Source organism: Chlorocebus sabaeus, chromosome 11, assembly GCF_047675955.1.
Source record: "Chlorocebus sabaeus isolate Y175 chromosome 11, mChlSab1.0.hap1, whole genome shotgun sequence".
NCBI classification, from domain to species: domain Eukaryota; kingdom Metazoa; phylum Chordata; class Mammalia; order Primates; family Cercopithecidae; genus Chlorocebus; species Chlorocebus sabaeus.
The window spans coordinates 15,700,846-15,714,846 of NC_132914.1; the positions used below are offsets into that span (position 1 = coordinate 15,700,846).

General features: G+C 36.7%; 1 protein-coding gene across 2 annotated transcripts in view; it reads right to left on the reverse strand.

The window, feature by feature from the left end:
• The window catches only part of ERP27 (endoplasmic reticulum protein 27), a 28,994-nt gene that overhangs the window by 7,950 nt on the left and 7,043 nt on the right, over positions 1-14,001 (reverse strand). The window contains exons 1-2 of one of the 2 annotated variants that reach the window (XM_007967758.3): positions 8,040-9,595; positions 85-201 (exon numbers count right to left, since the gene is read on the reverse strand). In XM_007967758.3, coding sequence (XP_007965949.2) covers positions 85-201; positions 8,040-8,132 — 210 coding nt within the window. In that variant the 5' untranslated portion in view covers positions 8,133-9,595. Of the gene's footprint in view, positions 1-84; positions 202-8,039; positions 9,596-14,001 lie in introns of those variants that run through there. The other variant, XM_007967757.3, reaches the window with a different exon arrangement.

Consider the following 14,001-nt stretch of genomic DNA (forward strand, 5'->3'; position numbering starts at 1 on the left):
GGGAGGAAGAGACCTCTGTTATGAAGACCAGTACCTTTCCTGACTCAGGCTCTGAAGGGGCTGAGAACAGGAAATATTGTTTACCACAGGGTTGTACTCTGTCACCATGTGAAGGCTGTTGATTTCAATGAAACGGCTCAATTTGGTGGCATCAATGCTTTCAGTGTCTTCGTCCTCTAAATTCAGTTGTTCATTGTCTACCTGGGTAACAAAAAAAAGAATAAAGTCACTATTCCATCTTTTTTTCATGTATTGATAAACGTCTTTGGACCCCCATGTCACAGGCACTGATTGAAGCTCTGAAGACCAAAAGATAAGTAAGAAAGTTTCCCTGCCCTGGAAGGACAAACTGTCCTGTAGAATCCAGATGTCATCACAGGATAATCACAGGCCCGCATGTCACCTAAGGAAGAGCAGAAAAGCTTCAAGGAAGAAGTTACTCCTGAAAAGTGGCTAAGCCTTCATCAGATAAATGAGGATGAGGAAGGAGCTTTAAATAGAGAACAGTATTTACAAATACTGTGAGATGTGAGAGGTTGTGTTCTCTAAGCTGCCGTTAGTTCACTGTGACCCTAGCAGATGTGATATGAGAGTTGCAGAGAGACAAGGTTAGAGGGATAAGGAGGAGCAAATTTGGAAGTGTCTGGAAGCCAAGGCAAGTAGATTAAATCCTATCTGAGGGCAAGGGGGGCCATTGGCAAGGTCAGATTTGTATTATATTTATGCACCCTTTTACTGTGAAATAAAACACGTGTAGAGAAAAGTATAACACAGTATAAACATTTGCTGTAAAGCTCAGCAAATTATCACAGAGAAAACTACTGTAGAATCACCACCCAGGTAAAGAAACGGAATATTGCTAGAACCCCTGAAGTCCTGGTGCTTTCTTCCAATTTATAATTCATTCTTTTTTTTTTGCCAAAGGTATGCTGACTTTTATGTTGACCATTTTCATTCTTTATAGCTTTACCACTTAAAGATCCTTCTTTTAATGCTATAGTTTAGTTTTACCTTATTTTTTCACATTGAATACACGTAAACAAACCATTTTTTTGTCTCTTTGGCTTAACATTTTGATTACAAGTCATTTATGTTATTGCATGTAGCTGTTGTTTGTTTATTTTCCTTGCTGTATAATATTCCATTGTCTGAATAAACACCATTTATTTATTCATTTTACTACTGATGAACATTTTGATTGTTTCTAGTCATTAAGACAACGCTGCAATGAACACTTCTTGACTTTTGGTGCATATATGCCTCTGTATCCACTGAGCATATACCTCAGATTGGGATTTTTGATTATAGGATATGTATATATTTAACTAGTAGAAAATGCCAAGCTATCTTCCAAAGTGGATAATAACTTGCACATACCAGTACTGTGTGTGAAAGGTCCCATTGCTCCACATCCTTGTCAACACTTGCTATTGTCAGTTTTTCTAATTTTACTGATTTTGGTGGATATGGTTATATCTCAGTGGCTTTAATTGCATTTCCCTCATTAAGAGTTAATAATAATTTAAGGATATGAGGACAATTAAAGATAATTTCCCTCATTATCCTCTTTATGAAGTGTTTATTCATGTTGCTTGCCCATTTTTCTTTTGTCTATCTTTTTCTTTCTGATTTGAATTTGTTTTTATATATGCTGGATATGAGTCCTTTGTTGGTTCTATAGTGCATGTATTTTCTTACTAGGGCTTCTCTTTTAACGGTTACTGCATATGAAAGAAGGTAATTTAAACATAGTCAAGGTTGTCATCTTTATAGCTAATGTGTATTTTTTCATTTTGTTTTATTTAGGAAATCTTTGACTACACAAAAGTCATGAAGATATTCTCCTATATTTTCTCCTTTCTCAACATTGTCTTTCACAATAGATCTAAAATCCACTTGGAACTCATTTTTCTTCTTAAAACGGATGCAAGTTAGGCCGGCAGTGGTGACTCACGCCTGTAATCCCAGCACTTTGAGAGGCCGAGGCCAGTGGATCACCTGAAGTCAGGAGTTCAAGACTAGCCTGGTCAACATGGCAAAACCCCGTCTCTACTAAAAGTACAAAAATTAGCTAGGCGTTGTGGTGCATGCCTGTAATCCCAGCTACTCAGGAGGCTGAGGCAGGAGAATCACTTGAACCTAGAAGGCGGAGATTGCAGTGAGCCGAGACCACACCATTGCACTCCAGTCTGGGTGGAAGAGTGAAACTCTGTCTCAAAAAAAAAAAAAAGGAGGCTAAGATCCTTGATTTTTGTATTACTCTTCTCTAAAGTGAGTATTAAAGTCTCCCTCTTTCTGATTGCTTGCATTAATTGGGGCATTGGTCTTCTCCTGTCCTGGGATTTTCTGGTTCTCAGGCCTTCAGATTCAGACTGGAATCTATACCATTGGTACTTCAGCCCTCAGGCCTTCAAACTACAACACTGGCTCATCTGGGTCTCCAGCTCACAGGCAGTAGATGGTGAGACTTTTCAGCCTTCATATTTGTGTGAGCCATTATCTTATTAAAAGAATCTCTTAATATGTATATTCATATATATAATCTTTACCATATAACATATATGTAATTTGTATTATTTTTATGTAATTTTACTATGTAATATCTATATTATCTATCATCTATCTATCTATCTATCTATCTATCTATCTATCTATCTCCTGTTGATTCTGTTTCTCTGGTGAACAAAGAAACAAAAACAGAACCAATCCTATTGCAAATAATACTGCTATGCCATTAGTTTTACTACTGTTATTGTTATTGACAAATTGGTGAAAGCTTTTCTTAGTGTTTGAAGTCTTTTTCCTATTTTATTATGCTTTACTTTTAACCTACTATTCAGATTTGTACATATTTATGGGGTACAGTGTGATGTTTCAATACATGTATACATTGTGTAAATAATCAAATCATAGTATTTAGCATATCTGGTGCCTCAAATATTTATCATTTCTTTGTGATGAGAACATTAGAAAATACTTTCTTCTAGCTATTATGAAATTCCAATACAATATTGTTAACTCCACTCACCCTACTGTGCAATAGAATACCTAAACTTATTCCTTTCATCTAACTGTAATTTTGTACTTACTAACCAATTTCTCCCCGTCCCCACTTCCCTCTTCCCTCCCCACTTCCCCCTTCACTCCCCAGCCTTCCATAACCACTATTGTACTCTCTACTTCTATAGATCCACTTTTTTAGATTGCTTGTATGAGTGAGATCATGTGATACTTGTCTTTCTGTACAAGGCTTATTTCACTTAACATAGTGTCCTCTGGGTCTATCTGTGCTCCTACACATAACAGAACTTCATTCTTTTTTATGGCTGAATAATGTCTATTGCATATATGTACTGCATTTTCTCTCTCCATTCATCTGCTCACGGGCACGTAAGTTCATTCTGTTTCTTGGCTATTGTGAATAGTGCTGCAATGAACATGGGAGTGCAGATATCTCCTTGACATACTATTGATTTCATTTCCTTTGGATGTATACCCAGTAGTGAAAGTGCTGGATCATATGGTAGTTCTATTTAAAAATTTTTGAGGAATGTTCATACTGTTTTCCATAATGCTATACTAATTTACATACCCATTAACAGTGTATAAAAATTCTTTCTCCACATCCTCACCAGCATTTGTTACTTTTTATCTTTTTGGTGATAGCCATTCTAATTGGGGTGAGGTGATATCTTATTGTAGTTTTCCAGTTTTTAATTAAAAAACATGTAGAAAACCACCCCTGACCCGACCTATGTGCTCCTTTTCTCCCCAGAAGGAGCTTATCATTGTTAGAGATGTTTGAACCAGAGCAACTCCATCTTGAATAGGGGCTAAGAAAAATGAGCTGAGACCTACTGGGCTACATTGCAAGATGGTTAAGACATTCTAAGTCACAGGATGAAATCGGCACAAGATACAGGTCATAAAGACCTTGCTGATAAAACAGGTTGCAGTAAAGAAGCTGGCCAAAACCCACCAAAATCAAGATGGTGATGAGCATGACCTCTGGTTGTCCTCCGTGTTACCCTCCCACCAGCCCCATGACAGTTTACAACTGCCATGGCAAAGTCAGGAAGTTACCCTGTATGGTCTGAAAAGGTGAGGCATGGATAATCCACTCCTTAGTGCATGTAATCAAGAAATAACCATAAAAATGGACAACCAGCAGCCCTTGGGGCTGTTCTGCCTATGGAGTAGCCATTCTTTCATTCCTTTACTTTCTTAATAAACTTGCTTTCACTTTACTCTGTGGACTCACCCTGAATTCTTTCTTTTGCAAGATCCAAGAACCCTCTCTTGAGGTCTGGATCAGGACCCCTTTTCACTAACATCTTTCTGAAGACCATGGAAGGAACTATAGTGAGAAAACCCGCTGACCCAAAGGCTAACTTCGGGTAAGTTACGGGGTCCAGTTACATCATGAATTAAGGGCCATTCCATGTTTTTATGTTTCCAAGATATCAAATCCTATTATTTGGCCAATTTTAAATTTGAAAGTAGCAAAAAATACATAGAAATCTATACATTTCCTCCTTAGAAGGCTCTAAATGCACTCATAAGTTTGATATGTAGAATTTTTATCATTCAGTTCAAAATGCTTCCTAATTTTTTGTTCTTAATTCTTCTCTAAACTATTAGTTATTTAGAAGTGTATTTCTTAATTTTATACTGTAAGATATTCTGGTTATATTCTTATTGATTTTTAGCTTTATTTTTATATTTTATTTTTATTATTTGTGTCTTTAAAATTAAGTATATTTTGCAGTTTTTGAATACAGTATTCTATAAATGTTTATCAGGTCACTTGGTGAATTTTATAGTTGAAATTTTCTATATCTTTCTTTTTTTTTAACCAACTTACTTTACTTTAAAGAGTATTGGGGCCGAGTGCAGTGGCTCACGCCCACTGTGCAGTAATCCCAGCACTTTGGGAACCGAGGCAGGCGGATCACAAGGTCAGGAGATTGAGACCATCCTGGCCAACATAGTGAAACCCTATCTCTACTAAAAATACAAAAAATGAGCCGGGCATGGTGGCGTGCACCTGTAGTCCCAGGTACTCAGGAGGCTGAGGTAGGAGAATCACTTGAACCTGGGAGGCAGAGACTGCAGTGAACCAAGATCATAGCACCGCACTCCAGCCTGGGCAACAGAGCAAGACTTTGTATCAAAAAAACAAAAAACAAACAAACAAAAAAAGAAGGGTGTTAAATTTTTCTATTATGTTGTGGCTTTAACCATCTTTTCATTCAATTTTGTCATTTTGTGCTTATATAGTATCAGGACATGTATTTGATAAATGCAAAATTTAGAATTATTAAAACTGTCTGGCAAATTGAAACTGTCATTATGAACGGTTATTCTTTATCTCTAGGAACGCTTGTTGCCTGAAAGTCTACTTTATTTGGTATTAATATATTCATATCTTTCTTTTGGAAGTGTTTGCCTGGTATAGCTCCATCCTGTGTTTTACTTGTGTCACTTATAGAAGGCACATAGTTGCATTTTTCAATCCAGTGCATGATAATCTTTGTCTTTTAATTGGATTATTTCCATGAAATGAAATTACTGATGTATTTAATTATGCATTTTCCATTGGTTCTATGTGTTCCAAATTCTATTTTTCTTTATTCTGGCCTACTTTTGAATTGACTGAGTACTATATATTATTTTCTTCTTTCCCTTTATTGGCTTAGAAGTTACATAGGCTTTAATTATTTCCTCAGGGATTGCCAGAATACATTATAACATGCATTTTTTTCACTTATCAGAACCTAATATTAATTGGCAATTTCAGCTTCTTCTTAGACAATGCAGACATTAGATTATTCAAATACAGTTTACCTCTTTTAAATTCAATTTTCTGGCTCTACAGTCAAGACTTACACAGGATTAGTGTCATGTGTTTTAATTCCAGATCTCACAGGATATTATTCGTTTTGTTATATCTTCAATATACACTTACATCTATGCACATATTTACATTTTAGCTTCTCTTTATTTATTCCTGTATTTTTTAGCTTCTATGTGGGTTTTCTTTGCTCTGCTTAGAGAAGACCTTTTACTATTTTCCTCAGTATGAGATGGATGTGTTGAGTGACAAATCCTCCCAATTTGGCTGTTTAATATGCATTTATATTCTGTTTAATTTTGAAGGCTGTTTTTGCTGAGGGTAGAATTATAAAGTTGGCAGTTATTTTCTTTCAGTATTTGAAAGATATAATGCTTTGTATTCTGCCTTCCACTGTTGCTATTGAGAAGTCAGCTGTGAAGCTTATGGTTGTCCCTTTGTGATTATTTTGACGATAATCTCTCTTTTCTCTGACTTCTTTTAACATTTTATCTTTTGTTAAGTTTTAGATGTACTATGGCAGGGCTAAGAGTGCATTATACATATTCCACATGTATATATATTTGCATATGTGTAGGCATATGTGTGTATATTTGTGTGTGTGTGTGTGTGCATGTGTGTACATATACATATGATCACTCTAATCCAATTTCAGGGGTTGAAATGATTGGCATCTGTGTTGCAGCCCTTGAGAGGGCTTATCTACTATGACTCATCCCTGTTTTTAGGTACAGCTGTGTAGGATTCAAAGGGGATGTGAAAGGTGTTGTATTAGATTCACTTCCTATTTCCCCTTGTGAGGCCTGGACTCTAACATTTAATTTTCAACTCCTGAGGATCTCAAAATGCAAATTTATTTCTTAGCTTCTTGGTTGCTTTTGGAACTGACTAAATCCCTCTAGACAAAAAGCAGTCCTCAATGCAGGGTTCATCTTTTTGGGTTTTCATCTTCTAGATCTTGAGCTAGACTTTTTCCCTCTTACTAGATCTTCAATGCCTTCAGACACACACACACTCACACTTACACACACACATTCAGACACACACATTTTAACTTTTAAAAATAGTCTTTGGTAGAAAGGATTGTCTGGTTACATGATCCATTATCCCAGATTCGTATTTCAGAACAACTTTCCACCACGCTCAGATATACTGAAAGATAGGACTTCATTCTTCCAATCATTGTTCTCAGTTTTCTATTTCTTCTCCCCAGTCTACTCATGCCTATAAAGACACAAAGATAGTGCCTCCACCATCCATAGATAGATCCAGGCCTATAGATAAAATTATTAGTGTCAGTTCCTGAACAGTTTTGTCCATTTCCTACAATAGTTTGCATCACTTTTGAGATCCTTGGGCCACCTGCCCTTAGACGTCTCCTTAACCCTTTTCCCTCCATGTGCTATCTGTATAGGTCCTGCCCAGTCAGATCTTGCCTTGGATCAGAACCACCCTTTTGTCCCCAAGGTACTTTCTTCTAGTCTACCCAGTAAAATCAGAAGCAAATCTCACGTTAGTTAATGTAGGAGGGAATTCAGGCAAAGGGAAATTAAATTCACTAAACAGCAAGAATCCAAGATTGCTCTTTATTGTCATCCCGTGATGATTCCTAGTTCATCTCTTTTGTTCAAGAGGGTCTCCCATTGGGGTAACTAAAAGCAATAAAAACCTTGGAGATGTGCAGTGCACCCCTTATGGTTAATTTTAATTCTGGATAGATCTAGTCATTCTCTTACAATCCATTTGTTTAACAATTATTTGCTGAGTGCCTGCTATATGCACTGAGGCACAAAATTGCAGCCATTCATTCAGATGGCAATTTAAGCACTCTTTATTTTAGGATTGCTTTACACAATTTAAGTTTATGAAATAAATAAATGCTGAGGTACAGAAAAGTTTGCATTTCTAAAAAAGAATTTTGAAACAAATCAAAACCACAGGGTAAAAATGAACTCCTTGTGTATATTTAATTGTTTAAAAATTCACAAAGTTTTGGAAAGCTTGGGAAAAAAAAACAAAAAACATGAAAGCAAGAGAAAAGGTCTTAGGTGGATCCTCGCCCACCCCTTCTACCACCTCCTTCTCCTTCCCTTGCCCGTAACAGGAAGAATGAGTAGAGAAATAAAATGAGCACACAAAAAATTGATATTTGCAGCTCCTCTGGATCCTTAATGCTGCTACTGACCTGTATTTCCAGCTGGCATGTCTCCTTCGTGCTTAAGGCTTTGCTATTGCAACCGCCAAAATCATCATCATTATCATCACAATCAGGACTCATTTAATATTTGATGTGTCTAAATGCTTCCTATTTTTCTAGGAACGCCTAGGCCTGGCGCATGCGCCTCAGCTGACATCGCTGTGCATGGACCAAGAATCGCCCCCCTCTCTGTACTCTTTTCCTGGCAGTCCCTCATACTTCCCAGAACAGGGAGAACAGGAAAAGCCAGTTACTCTGGGTGTTTCTGGACTTAAAGAATGCACTAAATTGGAGGCAGAGGATGTTAAGTGGTGATAACATTCTGTAAGAAGCAAAAGAGCTTTACTAAAAGCCATCGTCTGCAGTCTGTCTAGTTTGTTGTACTTCTTTTAAGAAAACATGCCCGATCTTTCATTATTTCTTAAACTAATAAACTCAGGAACATTCATGTTTAGGGTTTCTGGAAGCAACATTTGAACAGGAAATCTCCCTCTGTAAAGGGAATTATTTGCATAGTGCACTGGAAAGAAAATCCAACCCTGGAACCAAGAGTTAGAAAAACCTTTTAAAATATCTTTTTTCAGTTTTATGGAAAGAATTTTACTTAAAATATCATATTTTTATTTCAGAGAAAAGAGGCACCAGAAGAAAAACAGAAATAGTAAACTGGAAAGATTGCTACCTTAAAATATAATTTTGAGTTTCCTCAAGAGGATCTGAAGGAGTATTTTTTGTTATAGACACTGTATCATACCAAGAGATTTAATCACTCATTTTCTGTTCGTTCATTAGTGTTTCAGTTATATTCCTTTGAATTCCCATGGATTTTTCTAACAACCCAGATTTTTATAAAATGTATTAAAATTGTCTTAGTTTACACCACAGTTATAGTATTAAATGTCTTTGGTGGCACTGAGAAATCGTTTATTAAACAAAGGTCCTCATGTCCTCGGTTTGTTTTTGTAAGCTGCTCAGCTTATTGTATATTTAGTAAATACATACTTTAAAAAAACCTTTCATCATGGACACAGGGAGGGGAACATCACACACCAGGGCCTGTGGGGTGATGGGGGGGTTAGGGGAGGGAGAGCATCAGGACAAACAGCTAATGCAGGCAGGGCTAAAAACCTGCATGACGGGTAGATAGGTGCAGCAAATCACCATGGCACAAGTATACCTATATTACAAACCTTCATGTTCTGCACATGTATCCTGGAACTTAAAATAAAATAAAATAGAATAAAATAAAAAATGTTGACCGGGCGCAGTGGCTCACGCCTGTAATCCCAGCACTTTGGGAGGCCGAGGAGGGCGGATCACGAGGTCAGGAGATTGAGACCATCCTGGCTAACACGGTGAAACCCCGTCTCTACTAAAAATCAAAAACAAAATTAGCCGGGAGTGGTGGCGGGCGCCTGTAATCCCAGCTACATGGGAGGCTGAGGCAGGAGAATGGAGTGAACCCGGGAGGCGGAGCTTGCAGTGAGCCCAGATGGCACCACAGCACTCCAGCCTGGGCGACTGTCGGTCTCTCAAAAAAAAAAAAAAAAAGTTTCATAATCTGACATATCTTCTTGCATTTCTTATCAGTTTATCTCATGGACTAGTTTCTTGCGATTCTCTTTGTCCATTTCTTATCAGTTTATCTCCTGGACTAGTTTCTTGTGATTCTCTTTGTCCGGTGAGGTGTATTTCTTATCATAGTCACCCAATAAATAACTGTAAAAGGAATAAAGGATGACTGAGCTGTGTTTTCATTACCATCCTATTAGGTCAGAGTTAGGTTAATTATGTTTCTTAAAATAGTAATGATTGAAAAAAATCCAAAGCAGGGTAAACATTCAAATAATATTTCAAATTCCATTTTAGAACAAGCTCATAGTTTATTTAACCTGGAAATTCCATCTCTGCTAGGGCAACAATAAGAGTCCTATTGAAAAATTTGAGAGTTTCTCTGCTATTACACTCACAAAAGACAGGCTGTGCCCTCAAACAGCAAGATTGTTATATGCAACTTATTATGGTTTCATGAATTTTACCTAAATTCTTCCTGATTACGTTTATATAGTTGGCCTGCACTATTTTTGAAGAATGTTATGTTACATAAATACGGCATTGGCTGGCCTTTTATTGCTCCAACATTTCAAGCAAGAGTAATATCAATTTACTGTTATTTTTTCAGTTAATCATTATTTCGGCTTATTTCTAAATATGTTCTTAAAATGGAAATTTTTGTAAATTTAGACAATATATAATGTCTAGATTAAATCTTGACAAATAATTCTGCAATTTGATTAAGGAGTGGTAGAAGGCTAGAGGAATAATTTAAGAGAAAATAGTTAAAAGAAAAAAAAGTAGGTTTTAGAATGAGGGACATTAGATACAATTCAGTGTAAAAACAAAGTTTTTCTTCAGGGTGAAGTCCTTTAGAAAGCCACTATAGTATAGTAAAAAGGGTATGATTTGTAGTCAGTAATGCTGGGTAAGAATCAGACATCTGTTACTTCAAAGTTGTGAGATTTTGGGCAGATAAACCAATCTCTCATGGAAGTTTCCTTATTAAAAATGCAGGAATAATAAAAATTACTTCATCAGATTCTTGTGTGCATTAAATGGTCAAATATTGTAATAGTGCCTATCATAGATTAGGCTCTGAAAACAAACAATCAAACTGAACAAACTGGATCTAAAAAGAAAGAAGGTCCCAGAAAATTTTTCAATAGGTTCACATTTCCCAGTGTAAAATAGGATTGTCTTGGTTGATGCTCCCTTTTCAAAAAAAAGTTACTCCAAACTGTTGAATAATAGTCCTATTAAAATATGTACTAAACTTTTGAAAGTGTAAACTGTGAAAAAAATATTTATCTGAAAGCTGGCATGACGAAAGTTGAGCTTCCTCCAGCCCTGCCAATGAAGTAGGGCAGGAACCAGTTTGTTTGTTTTCTGGTATGGCACATAAATAATCTTGCCCACAGAGGTCCCAAGAGTTCATTTAGAGTAGGTCTGTCACTAGCGGTAAACAAAAAACAGATGTTAAAGAAGAGTGAAAAACTGAGAAGTCATCCAGAAGGCTTTATGAGGAATGAACTGGAAGCAGCACCAATGCTCCCATTAGAGGATGTTAAGTCTGTAGAGATGGTGAAAGCAACAGCGCTTGTTTTTCTTCCCCATATGCGTATCTTGGTGGTACTAAGCCTTTCAAATCAGGCCTTTATAAGACCTATGAACAAAAAACTGAGAAAGAAGTACTTGTGGAGTGTAGCTTATTAGAATTTTTGTGTTGAAGGATTTCTACCAGTGGTTCCATGGCAACATGAAAGGCATTTGCCTAACCTTCTGTATATTCCTTACCAAAGCTTTTCACAGAAGAATTTGATTTAATCTTATTTCACACTGGTGAGAATGCAAACCAGCAACCACTGTGCAGGTGGGAAAGCGGTTGCTGAAGGGAGCTCACACAACCTCAGAGATGCTTTTGGAGGTGAGTTCAGTTCCCTAAGCACCTTCTGAGTGCCTTCAAGGAGCCAGAGGTGTATTATAGCCTTTGAATACAAAGATGAATAAGTCATAGTTTCCAACCTCGAATAGGTCATGGCCTAAGAGGGTAATAGAGGAGACAGATATATAAATATCTGATATGAACTATAAAGTGATAAATGAAAACAGAGATAGGGAATTACATACAGAGGAATGCTTAGGCCCATTTGGAGATTCTATGGACGCTTCCTGAAGGGTAACATTCCTGAACTGATTCACTGGAGTATGAGAAGGAGTCATCCAGGTGAGGCTAGGTGAAAGGCGACCCTTGGTGGGTGGTGACATTCTAGACAGAAGGAATAGTCTAGGCAAAATCTTGGAATTGGATGATAATTATGTGTATAGTTGGCTACTGAGAGGATAAAGCCCAGGGTGGAAGTTGGATGGAAAAAGGACTGGAGAAGCAGGCAGTGGGGCAGGCCAGCAAAGCCTATTTGTAACATTAAATATCTCATTTTTGATTTTTTAAGAAATGAGAAATATTGAAGAGTTTTAAAGAGAGGAGTGCCATGGTCAATTTTCTATCTTAAATACATCATTGTGATACCATTCTAGAAATTGTATATAAAGTAGTAAAAGGAGATCAGTTAAGAAGCTAATGAAATTGCTTATGCTTAGGCTAAGAGCCTAAATACAGAATGAGGTAGAAGGAGTGGAGGAGAATATAGATTCAAGATAGAAGATACAACTGACAGAAATGTAAGACCAAATGAGCACAGCCATTTAATAAAATAGTATCTTAGATGGAGGAATATGATTAGCAGGTGCAGACAATAAATTCAGTTTTGAACATTTTAAGTGTATAGTGCTTATGAGGGTATAAAAATGCTTATACCCAGCAAATGTTTGAATCTTGAGAGAAGTCCAGACTAGAGATAAAATATTCTAAATGCTCAGCAAGCACATAATAGTGGAATATGCAAAAGAATTGTATTTCTTAAGAAAAACATATTCATTCATTCATTGATTCATTCATATATTCATTCTCAACAAATACTTAATGAGCATAGCAGGCAGTGTTCCAGGCTCTGTGGATACACTGAACAGAACAGTCTCTGCCTTCACAGAGCATGGGTCCCATGACCTAGATTATAAAAAGTGTTGGGTGAGGCAGCAATGTACATACAGGAAGAGAAGATCTCAAAGAGACTATAAAAGCAGTGGGAGGATCAGAAGAAATAATATCCTAGAATCCAAGGAAAGAGAGAACATTAAAAAGAAAGAAGTTGTCACTAACATCAAACATGACCGAAATGTTGAGTAAAACAAGGAAGCCATGCAGACCTGGATAAATGTAGTTTTAATGGTGTGATGGGACATAAGCTAGATAGTAGTGTCTAGCTTAGAGAAAGACAGTAAAAAATATGCTTAAAAGAAGTTTCAATGAGAAAAGAAAAAGAAAGAAAGGGTGGCAACTAGAAGGGGCACGACATTCAGTCCTGAAATATTGAAAACTTTCTTTTGCATCAATTTTTCTTTTTCAGTGGACTCTTGGCATCTTTATCTTGATGTTCCACCAACAAGTAGAACTCAATGACCAACGAAAGCATCAGAAATCCCCATTTCTGCACATGACCTCACTATTCCTAGACACCCTGACTTTAAGCTTTGCCTCCTTTCCATAACTGTGATATCTAAAGATCACAGGATCTTCCTTCTCTTTAATTTCTATTACTACCTCTCTACTACAGACTCTTAATACTTCTCACACGGTCTATTTTGCCAGCCTAACAAAAGCTCCCTCTTCTCTTGCCTTTTAACCTGAAAATCCATGCTCTGCCTTGATGTCAAAATAATCGAATACAACACATTCCTGTTCGTGTTACTTCCCTGATGTAAAGGCTTTAGGGGCTTTCCAGTGACAACCAGATTCAGGACAAACTCATTAAAGTGGTATTCTATATTTTCCCCACAATATGATTTTAATCAAGTTTCTCTCTCTGATATTCATTTTCCCCAATACGTACCCTGGGTTCCAGTCAGATTGGCCTGTTAATTGTTTCCTGAGATTTTCCCCTCTTGGCCATGAATTCTTTGCCTTGTCTAAATTTATTTATCCTTTAAGTTCCAATTCTGTTGTCTTTTCCTTTTCTTTCTTTTTTTTTTTTTTCAGAATTCCCACACTGCTTTTATCCTTTGAACTGTGATAAAACTTTACCCATAGTGATTCTCTTTGTATTATAGATACTTGCATATTATGTTTCCAATACCTACTATACTTTAAGATCTATGAGACTGGAGAATATATTTAATATGTTTTTATTGTCAGTATCTTGCATAGGGCATATGGGAAGCAATAAATGTTTGAAGAACAAAAATGAACTCCTCAAAATATTTAATATAAAATTTTTGGAGCTCAGAGTGACCTTAGAGATAATACAGTCTAACTCTTTTATTTTAGAAGGGAAAGAAT